General features: G+C 43.5%; 1 protein-coding gene across 3 annotated transcripts in view; it reads right to left on the bottom strand.

Annotated features, from left to right (window-relative positions):
* Positions 1–19,827, bottom strand: part of PALD1 (phosphatase domain containing paladin 1) — a 106,349-nt gene that overhangs the window by 27,348 nt on the left and 59,174 nt on the right. For all 3 annotated transcript variants that reach the window (XM_081189592.1, XM_081189593.1, XM_081189591.1), the window contains exons 11-18: positions 16,039–16,134; positions 14,456–14,590; positions 13,278–13,394; positions 11,914–12,093; positions 10,386–10,583; positions 9,016–9,156; positions 8,066–8,137; positions 6,862–7,002 (exon numbers count right to left, since the gene is read on the bottom strand). In XM_081189592.1, coding sequence (XP_081045718.1) covers positions 6,862–7,002; positions 8,066–8,137; positions 9,016–9,156; positions 10,386–10,583; positions 11,914–12,093; positions 13,278–13,394; positions 14,456–14,590; positions 16,039–16,134 — 1,080 coding nt within the window. The remainder of the gene's footprint in view (positions 1–6,861; positions 7,003–8,065; positions 8,138–9,015; positions 9,157–10,385; positions 10,584–11,913; positions 12,094–13,277; positions 13,395–14,455; positions 14,591–16,038; positions 16,135–19,827) is intronic.

The raw sequence follows: 19,827 nt of genomic DNA, 5'->3' as shown, positions 1-19,827 counted from the left end.
TATCGTATTGGCCATGATTTCCAATTATAGCAGAAAATCAACTTTGTCTTTCTTTAATTTGTTGTTACACTAATGCCTTTAAAAAAATATAAAATTGTTGCTTCCTTATTCACTTTATAGCCTGCCAATAACCCTTATTCTACTAGCAGCAATTCTGTCGTTGCCAAGATAGTTCATGGCTCACTGGCCAAATTCCTGGTGAATTGCTTAGTGCCGGCTGGTTGCTGACCTAGATTGGCCTTGATCTGATCCAGCAAAGCAAAAAAAGTGCATACTCAGGATCACTTAAGCGCAGATTAGCTATGCATTAAGAGAGTCCAAATACACACCCTTAATTTGTAAATTAAAAAACAAAGCAAAACATCAGCACATCTTGACATTTTAGTCCTAAGAAAAGCCTAAGAATAAAAATCTTTCTTCCCTATTATCAGGGGTGGGGAACCTGATGAGTCTCACTAGATGTTGCTTGAGACAACACACGCATCATCCCTGACCATTGGCATGCTGGCTGGGGCTGATGTTGGAGTCCAACAACATCTGGAGGGCCATAGATTCCCAACCCATATAAATAATGCTACTAGTACCTCTAACAAAACAGAAGTCAAGCCATGTCACAGCCACACTGGAAAATCTAGGAGAGACAAATTTCTTTTTTTTTTTTTTATTAAAAAATTTTTTTATTGGTTTTTCACCTTTTATAAAGACAAAATACACACAAAAAAGACAAAAGACAAAAACATGTATAATTTCAGAAAATCCTACTTTCCTAACCTTGTTCCCTGACTTCCCCCCACCCCCTTCATGCATCCCAATTCCCAGAATTATGTCAGCAAATTGGTATTTCTCCTCTTAACCATCTTAATATTACCTCTTTCATAAAAAAAATAAATTTTTCTAAGTTGGACTCAAATTCCCTTCCATCGATTTCCCATTTTGTCTTAAATAAAGGTCATATTAACTAAACCCAAAGGTCTTGAGTGTTTTTAAAATTCTATTCTTCCCTCCCTCCCATCCCCGGTTTTCGTCCCTTCCCCAATACATGTCCAAAATAGCAATTCTTAGCCTGGGTTCCTCACGTCCGAGGCTTTCAAGTCTCTTTCAGTCCCTCTCCGCCGGTCTTGTTGGTAGTCCTTTATGTCAGTCGTCGAATCTCGAAAGAGTTCTATCACCATCCAACCATATTCTCTTCCCACAAGGGCATTTGGAAAAAGCTGCTGGAAAATTTCCACAAGGCCTGCATCTTCAGAGTCAGAGTCAAAGTGGAGGCCCCAGTCATATTTCTTTATTTTAAGTTCCTGTATTCCATAAACTCCCGGGGCCTCCTCCTTCTTCTTTTGCATCTTTCGCAGATTTGTGGTAGATATGATCCAAAAGTCTCCTTGCTTATATTCCACAGATGTCAGCTTCTGGTTGGTGCTTTCCAACTTTATTTCCTCTTTTTCTTGTTTAGTCTCTTCCACTTCTTTTGATATCATTTCCAATTCAGCTGTGGATTCTTTCTCATTCAGGTCCTCAATACATTCAGCAGAGCTGCTTGTTCCAGAAGTCAAGGTCGTAAGTTGTTTATTCATAGCCAGACTCTGCTCTTGTAAGATTCCCACAAAATGAAACATTCTTTCGATTTCCACTAGTAACTTTCCATCCACAGCCATTGTAGTTTCACAGAGTTCCCCCTAGAGGGAATCTGGTTACTTGGTAATCTTTCTCCAACAATCCTCTAACTTGTTGTTATTACTTTGTTTCCAACAATTTTAGTTCAGTTGTAACTCATTTTAGTCCAGAGGAATCTTAAATAACAAATTTTTCCACTCTAAACTGTCCGTTTGACAGCTTTGACAGCTGTCAAACTCCGCACCTCTTCCACAAGCTCAAAAACAGGACGCTCCCGGGCCCGGGAGGGGGGGTTGTTTACAACAGAAAGAAAGCTTCCAAAACTCCACTCTCCAGCTCAAAATTTCTTTTTGCCAAATCTTGGAAGTTAAACTCTTTTTTAACTCACCCCACAAAGGGTAGGCTCTCCAGCTTAGTTCTTAAGTCGTTGCTTTAGATCGTCTGCAAAACGGGGGGTGCGGACTTCCTTTTAGCACACACCCCGGTCGTCTCAAATTCACGGGATAATATTCTTAAAATCCAATTCCGTCTTACTCACGGGTTATTCTTTTCAGTCCGAATTTCAAGGAAGGAAGTCAGCGCTCTCCAGTCATGGATCGCGGCTTCGCTCAACCGAGGTAGCGATCGACTCTCAGCGCCACGCCACCCTCCGTACCCTCTCCGCAGCCTTTAAAAAGGCTCTTCGTGAGTCGGGGGCGCTTAAGGCGCCCACCGAGTCTTCAGTCCGCAGGCTTCAGCGCCTGCGGTTTTTAAGGGTCCCCACGTCGCCGGCGCGGCAAGACCCGTCCTCAGCTGAGCAGATTCCCTCCGCAGCTCGGAGGGAATCCGCCATTTCCAGATCGCGCTAACCCGGAAGTCCTAGGAGAGACAAATTTCTGATAACACAGTCAGTAACTGAACAGTTACAGGAGCTGGGGAAGGAGATAATTTCCCGTTTCCCGTTGCAGGCTGCAAGCGCTGCTGAAACTCTCAGCATGAGGTGTTCTCTGCAATCCTGACCAGGATTTCTTTTTTTAATTTTTAAGTAACTTCAAGGTGAAGTTTCCCTCCAGAACAACTCTTTTTATTTATTTATTGTTAGTCCATACAGACACCAATCCCGAATACTGAGCCGAGGCTGACATTTTCCCCCTTGCAAAGGCCCTGGGAGGTATATGCTTGTTATTTCTGAAATATTTCTGCTTTCCTTTTCTCCAAAAACACCACGTGGTGCAGGGTTGATTCGAGGTCACTGGAAAGAGGACTCTTTTCACGAGGCGCAGGAGAAGACTACCTGCTTATGTCCCACGGCTCTGTATTTATATTTTATACCGACCAGGAAAACCTGAAAAACTTAAAAGGCACCAGTGCTCCCAGCATCGGTGTGGCAGCAAAGAAGAAAAACCTGGGTCTAAAAAAGTGTGTATTGAAAGATATGCCCTCATGAAGATTATAAATCCGAGAGGGAGGGGGAAGGCTGTTTTAAAACCCATTTTTTAAACAACTGTTAAGTGTTACTAACCATACTAGAGACGTTCATATCTAAAAAAAGACTGTCCTCCTGGTGCCCTGTTCCCTTTGTATTCTAGGGGATAATGCCTTAGCTGGATCCAGCCTATCTACTTCATTGGTAGGGGTAATTCTGGGAGCTCACAAACAGCACTGGAAGGTGACAGCCAGCCCATTATTCTTCCTGCCCATCGGCTATTCATGAGTATGCCTTTTAACGTGAAGGTTTCTTTTCGTTGCCATGGCTGATTTATCTGTAAATCTGTGGAACTGCCCTTCCTACGATGGTGCTGACCTTTAAAGACCTAAACGGCCTCGGTCCTGTATACCTGAAGGAGCGTCTCCACCTCCATCATCCAGCCCGGACACTGAGGTCCAGCTCCGAGGGCCTTCTGGCAGTTCCCTCCCTGTGAGAAGCAAAGTTACAGGGAACCAGGCAGAGGGCCTTCTCGGTAGTGGCACCTGCCCTGTGGAACACCCTCCCAGCAGATGTCAAGGCAATAAACAACTATTTAACTTTTAAAAGACAACTGAAGGCGGCCCTGTTTAGGGAAGTTTTTAATGTCTGATGATGTATTGTTTTTAATATTCGGTTGGAAGCCGCCCAGAGTGGCTGGGGAAACCCAGCCAGATGGGCAGGGTATAAATAAATAAATAAATAAATAAATCATGATGATGATGATTATGTGCATTCAGAGTGTCACACTGTAATGGCATTATTGCCAGGAATGGATAACAGACATGGTGTTGTTGTTGTTTTCCTAGCAAAAAATAAAATAAAAAAATTTAAAGCCATTGTTGCATCTTTCTGGCCTTTCCACCTATTTCACATGTTAATTAAGTGTTACAGACCTTTAGCTTTTGGCCACAGAGATCATTGATAAAATATTAGCCATGCATGAATTAAATTAGCCCCAATTCCACAAGCGCAATTCGGGAGTTGAGACACGATTACACGTATTGCCCTCCAAACCGGACTCTGCGCAAGTCAGAAAGAAGAGGCCATAGTTCGGGGGGAAATCCTCTGCATACAGAGTCCTCTGCATAACCAGGACTGCACAATACATATCCTAATTTAGGGGATGTGTGCTACCCACACATTAGTAGACTATTGGCTGCTGCTGCCAGCTCTGACAATACTAAATACTTGTTCAGGATTAGGCAACGAGAAGTCTATTTCAGCCACCTTTTCCCTGCTTTCCAATAGTTGATTAGAAATCAAAGTACAAACCATTTGCCAGGTGAGGAAATGCCTGCACACAGCCTAGCACATGCAAGGATCAGATTCCCTGCTAGTTTTAGTAAGTCTTGCAGGGACTGTGCTACCAAATGGGGAAATCCGCCACCAGCTCTCTACGAACAAATGTGTTGTTGATGGTTTTTTAAAAAAATGTTCACAATCCAGAATATGGAGATATTAAAACAGTTCGTTTGCTTTTTAAAGAAAAGCACACACACAAGATTGACAGTGAGATTTTAAAACACACCTCGATAATGTGGTTTAAAAATTAAGGTTTTGTTGTTTTCACTATGTCATGCAATAATGCTGTGCTCTTAGCCTTTGAGAGTGCTTGGCTGTTGAAAACTGCCATCTAGTGGGGTTTTCCACTCACTAAGAACACCCAAAAGCTTCACATGATGACAAAGGGCCACAGCTGTAAAAGGGAGAAGAGCTGTATTCAGGGATAAATATTAGTTAGGATGCTGGATTTCATTTTTATTAACTGAAGGAAAGAGAGAGGGTAAGTATCAAAGCAACAAGGTCTTCAACAGGACCAAGATCACACACCTCCACATTTAAGGCCCTTTCCATCCCCCCGCCAGGTATAGGCTCTTGCTTCTCATAAACCTTAGGCACACTAGCGGAGGTCAATGTGATCTCTAAACTAGCCCACATCTGTCAAGAACCACAGTTCCCCTAGAGCTTTGCGGCTGAGGCAGGAAAGCCAAATTTCATTCATCTTGAACTGCTGGGCTTTTGATAGCAGGGAAGTCAAACAGGTTTTTCCAGACAGGGTAATGGGGGAAAAGACAAGCCAGTGAAAAAGAAAAAAAAGACACAGAGGCTCAGTTCTGTGTCTGCAATACTGCACAAGGTCTCTTTTAATGACTAGCAGAAACCACCCTATATGCAAACAGCTTGAAGCTGTGTGTTGGGTCTGGGTATTGAATGCTCCGAACACTGGCTTCCTAAGCTAGATCTTGGATCCGATTCCTATATGCATGTACGTTTATTTCACTACAGGAGGCAGAATAACCACAAAGCCTGTTGGGGAAAAAGGACTGTGTTTGGGATTGCGTTCTGAGATGACATGAAATTTCCCTCTGTGGTGTTTACATATATGAAGTAAGTAATAATGGAGTAAAATAAAAATAATTTCATGCACGATGGGTCATTCACACATGCAGGGCATCAAGAAGCAAACACATAAGATGTGAGCCATCTCTAAATTGGAAGGAAAATGACTGTCACACTGACTCAGTATCCTGAGCTTTCTAAAGTAGTATGTGATTCCTCCTATTATTTTTGTTTGGATTTTTGCAGATTTCAGAAAAGCATCTATACATATTATCAGAAAATCCAAAGGCACTCGGCTGCCCTCTGTTGGCTTTGGGTAAATAATGAACTCTGACCTGAAGGCTAGTTATTCGGCTAATATATACTACTGTTGCTCAGTATATCAACAATTGCAAACAGCTTCCATGAAGGTTAGGCTGTCATGGGACTGGTGTCATGTTTGCAGACAGTGACCCACATTGTTCAGCATTCTGTAACTGGTGTCAGAGTGCCTTAGGCCTCAATGACTCCAGGGAGGCAGTGGTGCTGGAATCAGTGATCTTTATACATTAGCACAGAATCACGATTCAGTTACGTATGTGATAGCATGTTTTTGTTTTGTTTTTAAAGAAGCTCCTTTGCAATCCATGAAATATCATGCAAAGAAAGCCTCACAAAAACTTGTACGCAAGAAGTGCCTTTCCAGATATATTGTTGCAGAGGACGTGCAAATGTCTGTGGGTGGGTGGGTGTTTGATAGCAGTATAATGGTGAGCACTAGCGCTGGTGCACAGGATTGCTGTAACCAACCAGCAGCTCTGGTAGAAACTGGCAGGCTTTGATGTCCTTTTTATAGACAGTGCAAATCAGGGCGTGTATCTTACAAGGAAGGATAGCTTCTGGGTAGATAAGAGAGTTCCTTGCCCCCTTTCCCATGACTACAAAAGCCAAGAGAGGCAAAGCAAAGCATCACTTGGAGAATATACTAAGCTAAATATGAGAAATTATGTAAGCTTGCTTAATGCTTATAACTGATAAAGGCCACATAATTTTGATTGTCTAGGTGTGGAATTTCTTACAGTCCCTGAACACAAGCTTGGCAGAAGGTTCTGCAGCAGGCGGCCAGACCCTCCCTGCCCCAGCTATAACAACATGTGGATCAGTCAAAGACGAGCTCTCTGAAACTGCAGGCAAACCATTTCCAAACAAAACTGCAGCCCGTTCTCCATTGACTTGTGCACTCAGCTCCTGAGATCAGCAGTTGATCTCTATCTAATCTGAACAGACAGCAAACACCCTTTGCTTCTTGATGTCTCTGTCCTCTCCCTGTTGAACTCCTCCCGCCATCTCATTTGCACATCCAGCCTCGCCCATTGAAACTAATCACCAAGTATAAACAGATCTATGTCTGTCCTAACAGCAGAGTGAAACGGCAAAGAACAGAGGGAGCCACCAAAGGCGTGGTACGAGTTTGCTAGGCTTACCTGTCTGTAGGTGCATATGATGATTTCCCTCAAGTGATAGTGCATGGGTGTCATCGTCTCACTCACGGTATCCAGTGCCATATCTACCTCCTTCTTCATTCGGTGTCCCTCCGGCAACATCTGAACCACCTTCATGACCACCTGGCAGACAAAAGCAAGAGCCCAGCTTAACATGAAACCTGGAATGTTCTCTTTCACAAAGAGCAAATGTTAAGCCACTGAAATTTTCTTCTGGGGGAAGTAAAGAGGGAAATAGTTTGCCCCCCGTTTCTGGCATTCCGTTACCTACTAGTTTTGCAAAAACATCACATAAGGGACACAAAAGTACCTTCTGACAAGTGCAAATGCCAGTCTCAAGAATGTTCACAGGAATCAACACGTCACACTTAGTTCCGACTCTTTAGATCCCTTTAAAGCAGCCTTGCAAATAAGCCCACAAAAGTTACCAGCCTGCAAAAATATCTTACTGACCTGCTGGGTATGGTGGTACAAACCCACCCAACAGCATGGAAGATGTGGATCATGCCAGATTCACATCAGCACTGACAAAAGATTCTGTTCCTCAATATTTTGTTTTTGTCCCTTTCTTTTCTGAGCTGCAAACTAAGGCATCAGTGCCGAGTTGCACCCAATATTGGGGGGGGGGTGCGCACATGCATAATGTCACGCGTGACGCCCCCCACCCAATCCAGCCAGGCCAACTTGGCCCACCATCCCATACCCATCTACTGCCAGCCACCTTACTTTTTTGAAAAGGATGTGCAGGCGAAGATGCTTTACCCTGCACGTCCCTGGCAAAGATCGCCTGCGCGCCTTCTGGGAAGGTGCTCTGGCGATCATCAAAAGGACACATGGGTTGAAGATGCTTCACATTGCCAGGTTCCTGGCAATACTCAAAAGGATATGGCAGGGCTAAACATCTTTGTCCTGGTGTGTCCTTTTGAGGTTCACCACATTTGGGGAACCCTTCTTGAAAACATGGGGGGAGGGGTCCCCAAAATTCAGTTACTGCAGAGGCAGCGGGAGAGATGTGGAAGAAACTGGTGTCAGCAGCAACCAAGTAAGATGGAAGATCACCTGTGCACTCAGATGTGTTTGTGGTGATAGTACTAATTTATTTATTTGTGGTGGTTAAGGCTGCCCTTTCAGAAATATTACCTTAAGAATATTCTGTCACCTAATTTTAAAAGTGGAAGATACGCACCTCAAACTCTCCTTTGGTGTACTTGGCATCAGGCACGCTCACAATTTCATCTTCAACCATCTCGGGGATTCCCTGAAGCACCAAGAAGAGGAGTCTTAGGTTTGATTATTGAACAACACAGGAGATAAACAACAGTATCACAGAATTACTAACTGCAATATATGGCTGCTTATGAAGTTAGTAATATGCCATGTAAGACACAAGGAACTGTGAACATTGTAGAATTCTGGTACTTTTCACTTTCTGTGTTTTAGAAAAGGTATCATTCTTTTAAAAATGTATCCTTTATCCATTATTTCTATTTATGTATCTTGTCTAGGTTAAGAAAATTCCTTAAAATCTCAATCAAAAAATATTAAAGTGGTTTATGTATGTAACAGCAGCAGCTAGGATTCTTTATGCACAGAAGTGGAAGCAAGAAGTTCCCACGAAAGAAGAATGGATAAGCAAGATAATGGACTATGAAAAACTGGGGGAAATTAACAGCAAAATTAAGAGAATCTAATGATGAGTGTTTTATGGAAGAATAGATGCCTTTTTCGGACTACTTAAAGAAATATTATAGTACGATGAACTCACGAACAGGATTTGAGCTGTGAGCAACAGGTGTAATTAGATTATAATATTGTAGTTTTGATTTAATAGTTAGAAAATAGGGTGCAGCGGAAGGAGAGAAATAACAACTCCATGAAAAACGGGGTGGGAAGTCAACAAAAATAAGAGAAAATATATTATTGTGTCTTGATTGTATATGTTAAAAAAGTTGAAACTTAAGACTAGTCCTTAAAATTGTTCTGCAGAAGCCAAGAGACTTTTAACACCAAGAAGATTTAAACCCTTGGCGCTGCACACATTTCAGGAAGGATTTTGCCCATAATATCAGGTACCCCTCCCTGCAGAATCCCAGACCCCTCACAAAGTGGGACACAGGTCTCCAAATTAATACATACGTTGAAATGCCAGAGGGTGAGGACAGCAATGACCATGGCTGTGGTGGTTCTTCCTCTGCCACTGTGGCAATTGAACACAAAGGCTGTGCGGGAGTCTTCAGCCAGAGCACCCTTCATGGCTTCCAGCAGCTGGTCAAAGTCCTAAAGGTGGCACACAAAGGGCATTTGTCAGCAGCCTAGTCTTTCTCAGGTGTGTGTGCGTGTGTGTGTGATTTTAACACGTGCTCAGTACTGTACTCACGGCATGTGCCAACTGTATGTTCTGTCCCTCATAAGGCCTTTAGGTGGCAGCAATGCCCTGATGAGGCAAATCCACTACAAACAGACCAGATTTTAATCACACTAAGTTGCTGCAAAGGGATTTTAAATAGCACCTAACTAACAGTTCGAAAGTGCAAGTAGATAAATAGGTACCACTCTGGCAGGAAGGTAAATGGCGTTTCCGTGCGCTGCTCTGGTTCGCCAGAAGCGGCTTAGTCATGCTAGCCACATGACCTGGAAGCTGTACGCCGGCTCCCTCGGCCAATAAAGCGAGATGAGCACCCCAACCCCAGAGTCCACCACGACTGGACCTGATGGTCAGGGGTCCCTTTACCTTTTTTAATGCATATTCCAATGCCTCTTTTAAGGAAGCGTACACAGGGTTTATTGTGGGGGATGGGCTCGCTCCCATCCAGGGACTGAGCAGCCTCAGACTTTAGCTGAGTCATGTGAACTGTGTCACATAATTTGGAGAAGTGCAAAAAAACCACAGGACAACTGCATTTCATGAAGCACAAATCAGGTCTGTTTACTTAAAAACACGAAGACTAGACAAAATCCATGGAGGCATCCCTATTGCAAAATCGAGTGGATGGGGCAAAAGGGGGTGGGAAAAAATAATGGCTCCTGGTTTTTGTCTAGCTGAACAAATGGTTTTAGGATAAAACATTATGTGCAGCTGTGCAATTTTCCCCCCACAAGAGGCTTCACTTCCCTGCACCCCATCCACCCACTCCAAAAAGAAAGGCACCCACAAAAGGCTGGACTACAGTGGTACCTCAGGTTACATACGCTTCAGGTTACAGACTCCGCTAACCCAGAAATAGTGCCTTGGGTTAAGAACTTTGCTTCAGGATGAGAACAGAAATCGTGCTCCGGGGGTGCGGCAGTAGCGGGAGGCCCCTTAGCTAAAGTGGTACCTCAGGTTAATAATAGTTTCAGGTTAAGAACGGACCTCCGGAACGAACTAAGTACTTAACCCGAGGTACCACTGTATTCAGTAGAAGACTAGCAAGCGGAGAAAAGGGTTGCTTAAGTATCAGCCATCTCAAAATTCTCCATGTGGAAAATGGTGGGGGGTAGATATGGGGTCCCTGTGTGGTGCTTACCTTTTCCTTAGGAGCACAGAAGTCTGGGATTGGAACCCGTTTATACACCAACCCCTGGCAGGTGCTTTTGTGCTGGTTGAAGACTTCCTGCACGGTCAGGCATGTCTTTAACATTTTCATCTGCTTCTCCTGTTCCAGATAGACCTCGAGCCATTTCTGGGATTTCAGCAGGTCATTCTTCACAACAGATTCGAGTTTCTGAAGGAGGGAAGCAATGAGGCCAAACCAACAAACAAAAAGGCTCATGAGGAATTACCACAGTTAACTCTGTAATTATCACTTTTCGTTTCCCTCTGGCCTCACTTACTTACGATTCCCCTCCCCACAATCCTTGTGTGCCTACTTTTCGTAACTGCATGCATCTGACAAAATGAGGTCTATGAAAGCAGGTGCCATTAATAATAATGAATTTTTAAAGTTGTTTAAATTGGTGCTCCCCCCCCAAAAAAAACCCCAAAGCCTTATTGCTAGGGGTAATTGGGATGGAGGCTCTGAAGAATCTGACTAATATTTTTATGTATGCAACAACCGCAACCAGAATTCTATATGCGCAGAAATGGAAAAAAGAAAGAGATTTCAACCCAAGAAGAATGGCTTATAAAAGTAATAGATTATGCTGAAATGGCAAAACTGACTGCAAAACTGAGAGACCCAAATGATAAACTGTTTATGGAAAACTGGAGGTCTTTTTATACTGTTGAAGTTTTATAGCGATATTAAATCGTGAGCAGGATTTGAGATATGAGTGGTGGTGGGGAAAATATAAGATGGAGTTAGGGGGGAGTTGATAATAAGCATAATGCAGCAACTAAGGATAAGAACAAAAACACCAGGGTGGGAAGTCAAAAAGAAATATATTGTATGCTTAGTAAATTTGTTTAAATCTTTGAGAAACAATAAAAATCAATTAAAAAAGAAAGAAAGCTGATCAATTTAAGGCTTCAAGGTGCTCCAAAGTGGAATTTAAAAAATTAATGGTGTGAGCCAATAATACTTTCAAACTTAGTTTGTCTGATAAATAATGCAAGGGGAGAACAAGCAAGGCTGGCATCTATTATTTCTAAGAAAGAGGATCGATCAGCTCCATATGGAGACGCAAAGGTTAAATCTGGAAAAGACAACAGGCTGAAAAATGTCCTTTCTGATGAGCACACATTATTTACTTGGATGCATCAAAATGTCACCATGGATGAGTCCCCCTTGTTCACTCCTGCATCACAACAGTTTAAAAACCAGGGCTTGGGGTGGGGGCGCAACAGTTAGCCTGTCACACCAATAAAACAACAGCCACAGTGAAAGATGCAACGTGCCTTCCAGTGTAAACAGATAGTAAGAATCTCCTTGTTGGATACTTTTTAACTGCATAGCATCCTTAGAAGCCAGCCTAGAGGAACACTATCTTTTTTCCCCAATTCCTGCAGAGTGGCTGCCTGTTGTGAAATGCTAACTGTCCCAGATCAAGCCAAAAGTTTCCCAATACTTGCCTGGCGAAGGAAAAAAGAGAAGTTAAAAGTGCCTGAGCTCTCACCTCCAGCTGTTCAGGTGACGTTGCAGGCACTGTAATCTGCTGCTCCAGGTTGCCAACCTCCCGGACGGTGTAGGTTTGCTCGTTCCCTTCTAGGACCACATCTTCGCGAAGATTGACCCACAAGATGTGGGAATACTTCCTCTTCGCATCTGTCAGGTAGCTCAAGACATTCCCGATAGCCTGAAGAAAATGAGTAATAGTGGTCTTGTAGTAAGGTTAACACTTACTGTGGTACCTCGGGTTACATACGCTTCAGGTTACAGACTCCGCTAACCCAGAAATAGTGCTTCAGGTTAAGAACTTTGCTTCACGATGAGAACAGAAATCGTGCTCTGGCGGCACGGCAGCAGGAGGAGGCCCCATTAGCTAAAGTGGTGCTAAAGGTTAAGAACAGTTTCAGGTTAAGTACGGACCTCCGGAACGAATTAAGTATTTAACCCGAGGTACCACTGTACTGGGAAATGATATATAATGAATTGAAAAGGATGTTTAAAATAATGTTTGTAAAAATAAAAAAAAACACCAGAAGCTTTTCTTTTGGGAATTATAGGGACAGAACTACCAAAACTGTATAGAAACGTATTCATGCTACTACAGCTGCAAGAAAAATAAAAAGAAGCAGAAGTCCCAGCAAAGGAAGAATGGATACAAAAACTTATGGAATATGCAGAAACGGTGAAACTTACTGGAAGAATAAGAAAGCAAGATAACAAACTCTTTATAAAAGAATGGAAGTGGTTTATTGAATATTTACAGATAAATTGTAAGCAGATAAGAACATTGGCAGGGTTGTTGTAATGACCTCCAGTTTTATAAGAGTATACATTTAAAGTAAGATGAATAAATGAGCAAATTAAGTTAATTTGTATATGCACAAGATATTAAAAATAAGTTTAAGGTAATGCAGAAAGAAGGGGAAGGAAGTCAAGTTCTGAAATGTTAAAATGATTGCAAAATTAGTGAAATGTATAAACCTGAAAAGCAATCAATCAATCAATCAATCAATCAATCAATCAATCAATCAGAGAATGAGTAACTACAATCATGCCTGCATTTATAAAGATTTAAAAAGCAACAACCCTACAACTGGTTAGTTGTGTGACTGTTTCTCAAGGGCTCTCAGTCAGCTTCTTTTTGTTTCCACAACTTCACTGGGTTTCACAGGTGTGGGAAATCTGGAAACTCCACTGTCTTTTTATTTTATTCTTTTAAGGGTCAAATTCCTGTTTTGATTTTAATAATGATAATAATAATAATAATAATAATAATAATAATAATAATAATAATGCCTGTTTTTAATCCGAGAGCTCTCTGGCCCTATCTCAGTCTCTCTTCCCAGAAACTACACAGCATTGTTCGATTACCTTGGCGTTCGGCTGTGCCATCCCATACACAGGCATCTTGGGGACTCTCCGGAAGTTGGCCACACTCATCTCCTTGACCGTGCTGAGCACATCTGGAGAAAACCTTTCATCCACCACCTGTGGCAGAAGCAGAAGAACTCTGAAGGCTGCGGCAACCAACTAGGAAAAGCTGGACATTCATTTTGCTCATGCGGTTCCCAGAGACACTTCCTCAAGCACTTCCTGCCTCGGCAAGATCATACCGGGAAGGACAGCAGCTCTTACACCAACAACCTCCTTCCAAATCCCACTTAAACTAAAAACCTAATGTGGTGCCTTTCCAGATGAAGACCGTCAGCCGCAGCCAATGTGACCGGTGGTCAGGGATGAGAAGCACCGCAGCCCAACAGCATCTGGGGGTGGGCACCAGGTTGGGGAAGGGTGGCCTACAGAAAGAGCAACAATAGTCCCCAAATCACATGAATGCGATGCAGATCTGAAATCACCCAAGGCATACGCAGGTACAGAGGGTAATCTGCCCAATGGGTGGCATTCAACTATATCCCACCACTGAAATTAACGAACCTAACTTAGCCACGTCTACCAATGTAATGGGGCTACTCTGAGTAGGGCTAGCACTGAATGCCACCCAACGTCCGCTGGTGCTCAGGCATGTCTGGGCACACTCACTTTAACAGAATCCCTGGAAGAACGTGCTGCTACGTTTCATAAAACCTGACTGCGTCCTCAGAAGAAGGCTGAGCATGTAGGGGTGGAGGAGAAAGGGGATAGGATATAGTCCAACCCTTTAACAAGGAGATCAATTACATCCGCAAGTGGGCGCCAGTGTAGCACAGTGGTTAGAGTGTTGGACCTGGGAAACCAGGGTTCGAATCCCCACTCAGCCTCAGCCTACCCTACCTTACAGGGTTGTTGTGAGGCTAAAATGGGGAGGAGAACTGTGTACGACACCTTGAGCTCCTCGGAGGAAAAGTGGGATATAAATGTAGTTGTGATAGTAATAAATAATAATAATAATAATAATTCTTACAGAAATGTAATAAAATGCAGAGCTGCTGTCCAAGATGGCTCCGAAGAAGGGTGTTCAGGAGTCAGGCAGTGTAGGCAGGCTGATCAGAGTAAATATATTTAATAATAATAATAACAACAACAACAATAACTCAAAATAGTTGACTCACCAGCACCCGTGCCCCCTTAGTTATCTGCTCCCCTGTGACCACAAGCTCTGACAGGTTCATGCTGGCCTGAAGCCTGTATAGTTCAGAGTGCCTGCACATCCATCGGCTGAAATCTAGGGCAAAAGCAAGGGGGTACTTCCAGTCCAGGAAGGGAGACAAGACAGACAGGGACACTGTCAGAAGCAAATCAACATACTACACACATCACAAGTAATCATTAGAAAACATGGCATCCTGTTGGCACAAAAAAACGCTATCTTCTCCTTATGGAATAACACACATTGGCTGAAGGTGCTGCTAGTTGAGGCCATAATCTTAGCAGCAGAGAGAATTATGTAAACGTTTTGTTGGGAATGGAAGACACAAGGCATGGTGGCCAAATCTGCTGTCGCAGCACAGGATATAAGGTTGTCCTTTTTTCCCTTTCCTTTCCTGTAAACCAGTGTTTCTCAACCTGACCGCTGGTGTTGCTAACTAGGGATGATGGGATTTGTAGTCCAAAAACAGCTGGAGACCCAGGTTTGGGAAACACTTGCTGTACACCAACATCACAAATTATCAAGGGGGTTTTTGCTTGATTTGACTGAGCTGAAGGTTTCTTTTATTACAGGGCTCGTAATGTTTTCATCATAGTGGCCACTGAGTGAACGGTAAAGAGCAGTGGGAATGACAGTGACACTGACAACAGCCAACTGGATGCCATGGCCTTTGGCTAGCGCAATAAAAGTTTATCTAACACAAGCCATTTCCCTTTACAATTTGATCTGACCACAAACTCCCAAGAGCAGGCATAGGCAAACTCAGCCCTCCAGATGTTTTGGGACTACAGCTCCCATCATCCCTGACCACTGGTCCTGTTAGCTAGGGATGATGGGAGTTGTAGTCCCAAAACATCTGGAGGGCCGAGTTTGCCTATGCCTGCCCAAGAGCTTGCCAGCAGAGAAACCTTCGATGACTGGTTGGGTTCAACATTCACTTCAGTCTCTCTGGGGTTCACGTTCAGTTTCCATTGTGTGCAAGTAAAATGTTTATAAGGGTGGAACTAAACAATGTGGATTCAGCATTTCGCAAGGACCCCCACTTTCCATGTGGGTCTGCCCAGGCTTCCGCTACCCCACAGCTGTGGTGCCTAGGCTGTGGAACACCCTTCCCAACAGAGACCCTGTCTGCCTCAGTGCTTTTTGCTGTAAAGTGAAAATGGGGCTTTTTAAGAGAAGTTTTGGCCTGATTTAAAAGCTTTTTTGTTTTGTTTTTTGCCTCTTGCAGCTTTTAAGGATATTTTTGTTTCATTTTCAAGCTTGCTTTCCCCTCTTCCCTCCCATTTCATTTTCCTCCTGTGTTTAGACGGCAAGTCTTAGGGGGCAAGGGACCATATTGGAACTGGCTTTTGTAAGCTGCTCTGAGAGCCTTTTTTTGGCTCTGAAGAAAGAGGCTTGGTGTCCGGTTCCTACCCCCTTGGCATTGCAGCATCTAGTTCCACTTTCCCTGACATATGTAAGATGTCTGCACCCCATCACTGGGTACACCTGGCAAGGGTGGAAAAATGCACAGCATCATTTAGGAGCACAGGGAAGAATACTCACCTGTTCATGAAGGTAATAGTTGAAAGCTATCAAGTAGAAGTAGCGCTCAAGGCTCTGCAACGTCCTCTGAAGGAAATACTCTTTGGTGCTGTTCCCCTACAATGCAAACACACAAATAGTAATATTAATAAGAGGCACTTGCCATTGTTGTAGTTGTAGTTGCTATTAAATTTGCATCTCACCCTTCCTCCCAAAGGAGCCCTGGGCAGCAAACACCAAGAGATAAAACAATAAAAACATATTAAAAGCAATTCCAAAACAGACACAGACTGGGACAGATCTCAGCTTAAAAGTTTTGTTGAAGTTGGATTGTATTTGGTAGGCACCAAGAAGACAGAAGCTGTGTTAAAATTCATGGGGCAGGGATTCCAAAGCGTAGGTGCTACCGCACTAAAAGCCCGACGGTGCAGAATGAACATCCTAATAAGAGGGTATCTCCAGGAGGCCCTCAGCTGCAGAGTAGGGCTAGGCGATATCTGGTTTTCAACACTTTGAAATATCTCCCAGGGAGTTCCATAGTTGAGTGAGGATTTGACTGATTTCCCCTGTCCAACTACAAAACTAAAACATACTGGCTCTCCATATGGAAAATGTAGAACTTTAACATTTGACTCTATTTATAAAGGGACTACATTCTGTTTTGGGGAGGTGTGGCGGGGGGAGAGAAAGAATTTGGCAAGCGGTCCACTGGAAATCTGCGGCATTACATAATTGTCTTTCGTTAATATTTACTTGTTATCCCCCTTAAGAGAAATCCGGCCACAAGTCATTTATCAAAAAGATTAAGGAACATGCTTAGGACTGAACTGAACATTCTCCTGCATGGAAAATATGCAGCTATGTGTTAAAGTGGAAGAGAGAAGTCTTCTTAATTATCTGTGGGGTGAAGGTGAGGCAAGAGTTTAAAATTGTGACACACTTTATGGGTGCCCTCTAACATTCATTTGTCGAGTGAGCGATACCATGTTTTTTGTTAGCGTAAACTTATATACGAGCCTTTTCTCAGTGAAAGAAGACTGAAAGGTGCAGATATCAGATTTATATGTGATTTATCAAGACAAATGTAGCCTGTCCACCCGCTGTGGCTTGCCAGGTACCCGTAAACCTCTCCCATTTTTGCAGTTCCAGATTGGGGATGAGGGGAGGTGAAGAGAGGGATATTTAGCCACTCTATAGCAGGCAGCCATTAGCGGCTTTTGAGATGGAATCAAGAGATTTACAAGCTGGAAAGGCATGGTATACAGTATAAACATAGATTTACAGAGACACACATCGCTCTTCCTCCATGATGCATTTTGTCCAATGAGAACATAACCCTAGGAAAATTTTCCATTGTTTTAAGAAGAGCTGTTGCTGTGTTTGAACTTCAAATAAACAGTCCCTGTGTTTGAAATGTAGAGCGGGGTCCAAAGGCTTATTTCTCAGAGCCGCTGGAAACATACGCCAGCCGCATCCTGCAAAGGCCAAACTGAAATTCACCCTGACAGGAAATCCAGGGCTGCATTCGCAAAATGGCTGCTCCAGAGCTCCATTCGCAAAATGGAGTGGTTCTTCCCCATCCTTTTTTCCCTTATGAGGTAGATAAGGTTGTGATGAGACAGCATCTGGCCCAAGGTCACCCAGTGATCTTCAAACCTGAGTTTCAGAGCCGGGCCCTATCAAGAGGCACAGTAAGGTAGCTGCCTCAAGCAGTGGGTCAGTGCTTGGCACACCAGCCAGCTTGCTCCTCTGCCACCTTTTCAAAGAATTCAAAGGACGTGCTTAAATCACACTCCTGATTCTTCCTTTAAAGTGGTATCACCTGACACCATAGGATGCCACATCCCTGACAGGTGCGTAGTCCTGCCTACCAGTCACAAGCAGTCTGCAGAGGATGGATTAGAGCAGTGATGGAGAACCTCAGGCCTGAGGGGTGAACGTGGCCTCTCTGCCTGCTCCTTGGGATTCCCACCAGACCACATCCCCTTTCCCCACCGTGCCCCTCCTTTGCGTGTTTCTGGTGGGCAAGAATGCATCCGTGAACTCCCGTAATGCTTTGAAGCATTATGTCAGGTGACAGGATGTCAGGTGATTCAGTTGGATGGAGGACAGAGGGGGCTGTGTGAGTGTGGCCCCCAGAACGATGACTAGAAGGGAATTAAGACTTTCAGGCTATAAAAAAGGGGGTTCTCAACCCCTTGATTAAAGTACTAAACAACAGTTTTTCAGTATGCACCAACAGAATGAACTTTGTATTTAACTGAATAATGTTCTAAAAATTCATTTATATGCTAACTAATTAATTGTATCGTGCCTAGTAATGCACCTTCCTATAAAGGCAAATGTCAAAGGAGTTGGGGCTTTGGAACGCTGCAGGAAGAAGACGAGGAAGAGGAAGAGGAAGAAGATGATGTTATTTATATGCCTCCAGCCACTCTAGGCAGCTTCCAACAAATTAAAACATTAATAAGCACAGTAAACATTGATGAAACATTAAAAATTGAAGTGCTGTTACTTCAATCTTCTTTTCCGAGGTGCAGCTGCCACATCTTCCTTGCACAAATTAAAAATCAAGAGTTGCTTACACAGCCTTGCATATAGCGCTTTTTTCACAGGAGACTAACTGCAGCTAACAGAGCTGGATTAAGGCAGGAATGAGGAACCTCAGGGCGGGAGCCAAATGTGGCCCTCCAGACACTTGTATCCGGCCCTCAAGATTCTCCTCATTCCACACCCCTTCCCCAGCCAAGCCCCTTCGCCACCCCCCAGGCCACATCCTCACCAGTCCTGCCTTGCACCTTCCATGCCTGTTAGACACAGCCCTTGCTAAAGAAGGAAAAGAAGGAAAAGAGACAAAGGCATTGAACAGCTGGCAAGAGAAAAAGACCCTCAGGTATGGGAGGGAAAGAGCTTTTATGAGAGTTCAGCCCTGCCACCACACACACATTGCCCTAGCGGTGTAAGACAGTTTCCTTGCAAGTGCAGTTAAGTCTCCTTCAGCCAAGCAGGAGGTGGCGCAGAAGATAAATCCCTTCTGGTGTGAGCCCTGCCACCACCCGAAGTCTGGATCCCCCTTTACAAATGTGATGATAAAAAACAAATAATAGCAAGCGCTTTTATCTTCAATGGCAAGTGTTCTCTTGAAAAAACTGGAAACCTTTCTGGCTTTCAGTACAAACCGTCCTTGTTTATAGCCATAATTTACACCTGAAGAATTTTATAGTCTATCCTGTTTATGTCTTTTAGGCACGCGGGGGGGGGGGGGGGCAGGGAGGGCAGGGGAGAGAGGCACCCAAAAGGAAAATTAAAGCAGTGTGTCCCCTGTGCTCATCTTTCCTTGTTCACATTTCTTGTCAACTTTTAGGAAAAAGCTGCATGTCAGGAACGGAGAGCGCATTTTCTCAAAAAGCCAAACAAAAAAATCTAAGAAGCAGCAAGGACAGATGGAGCCGAGTCTCGGAACTATTGAGAACCGTACACACTAATTAACAACAGTGGGTCCAATAAGAGGCAACACATAATACCGACAATAAACTGGTATGCAAAAGGAGAAAATGTCTAATGAAGCTTGGGAGAACTAATGAGCAAGTACAATTTCTATAACACATGTTATGCTGAATGGGGCTACTGAATGCTACTCTATGGCCCTTGGAAGTCCTTGGAAGATTTTTAATGCACTACATAAAATGCTAAGAATAATATTTATTTTTAATGATTCTACGGAAGCAAGATGCTAAGATATTCTGCAGAGGCAAAGTCACATGTGTATGTATACCAATGTAAGTTCCTAGCTAGGATGAGTTGCAGCAA

The sequence above is a fragment of the Podarcis bocagei genome (genome assembly GCF_964188305.1).
Source record: "Podarcis bocagei genome assembly, chromosome: 4".
Lineage (NCBI taxonomy): Eukaryota > Metazoa > Chordata > Lepidosauria > Squamata > Lacertidae > Podarcis > Podarcis bocagei.
This window is presented reverse-complemented; position numbering and strand designations above follow the sequence as displayed.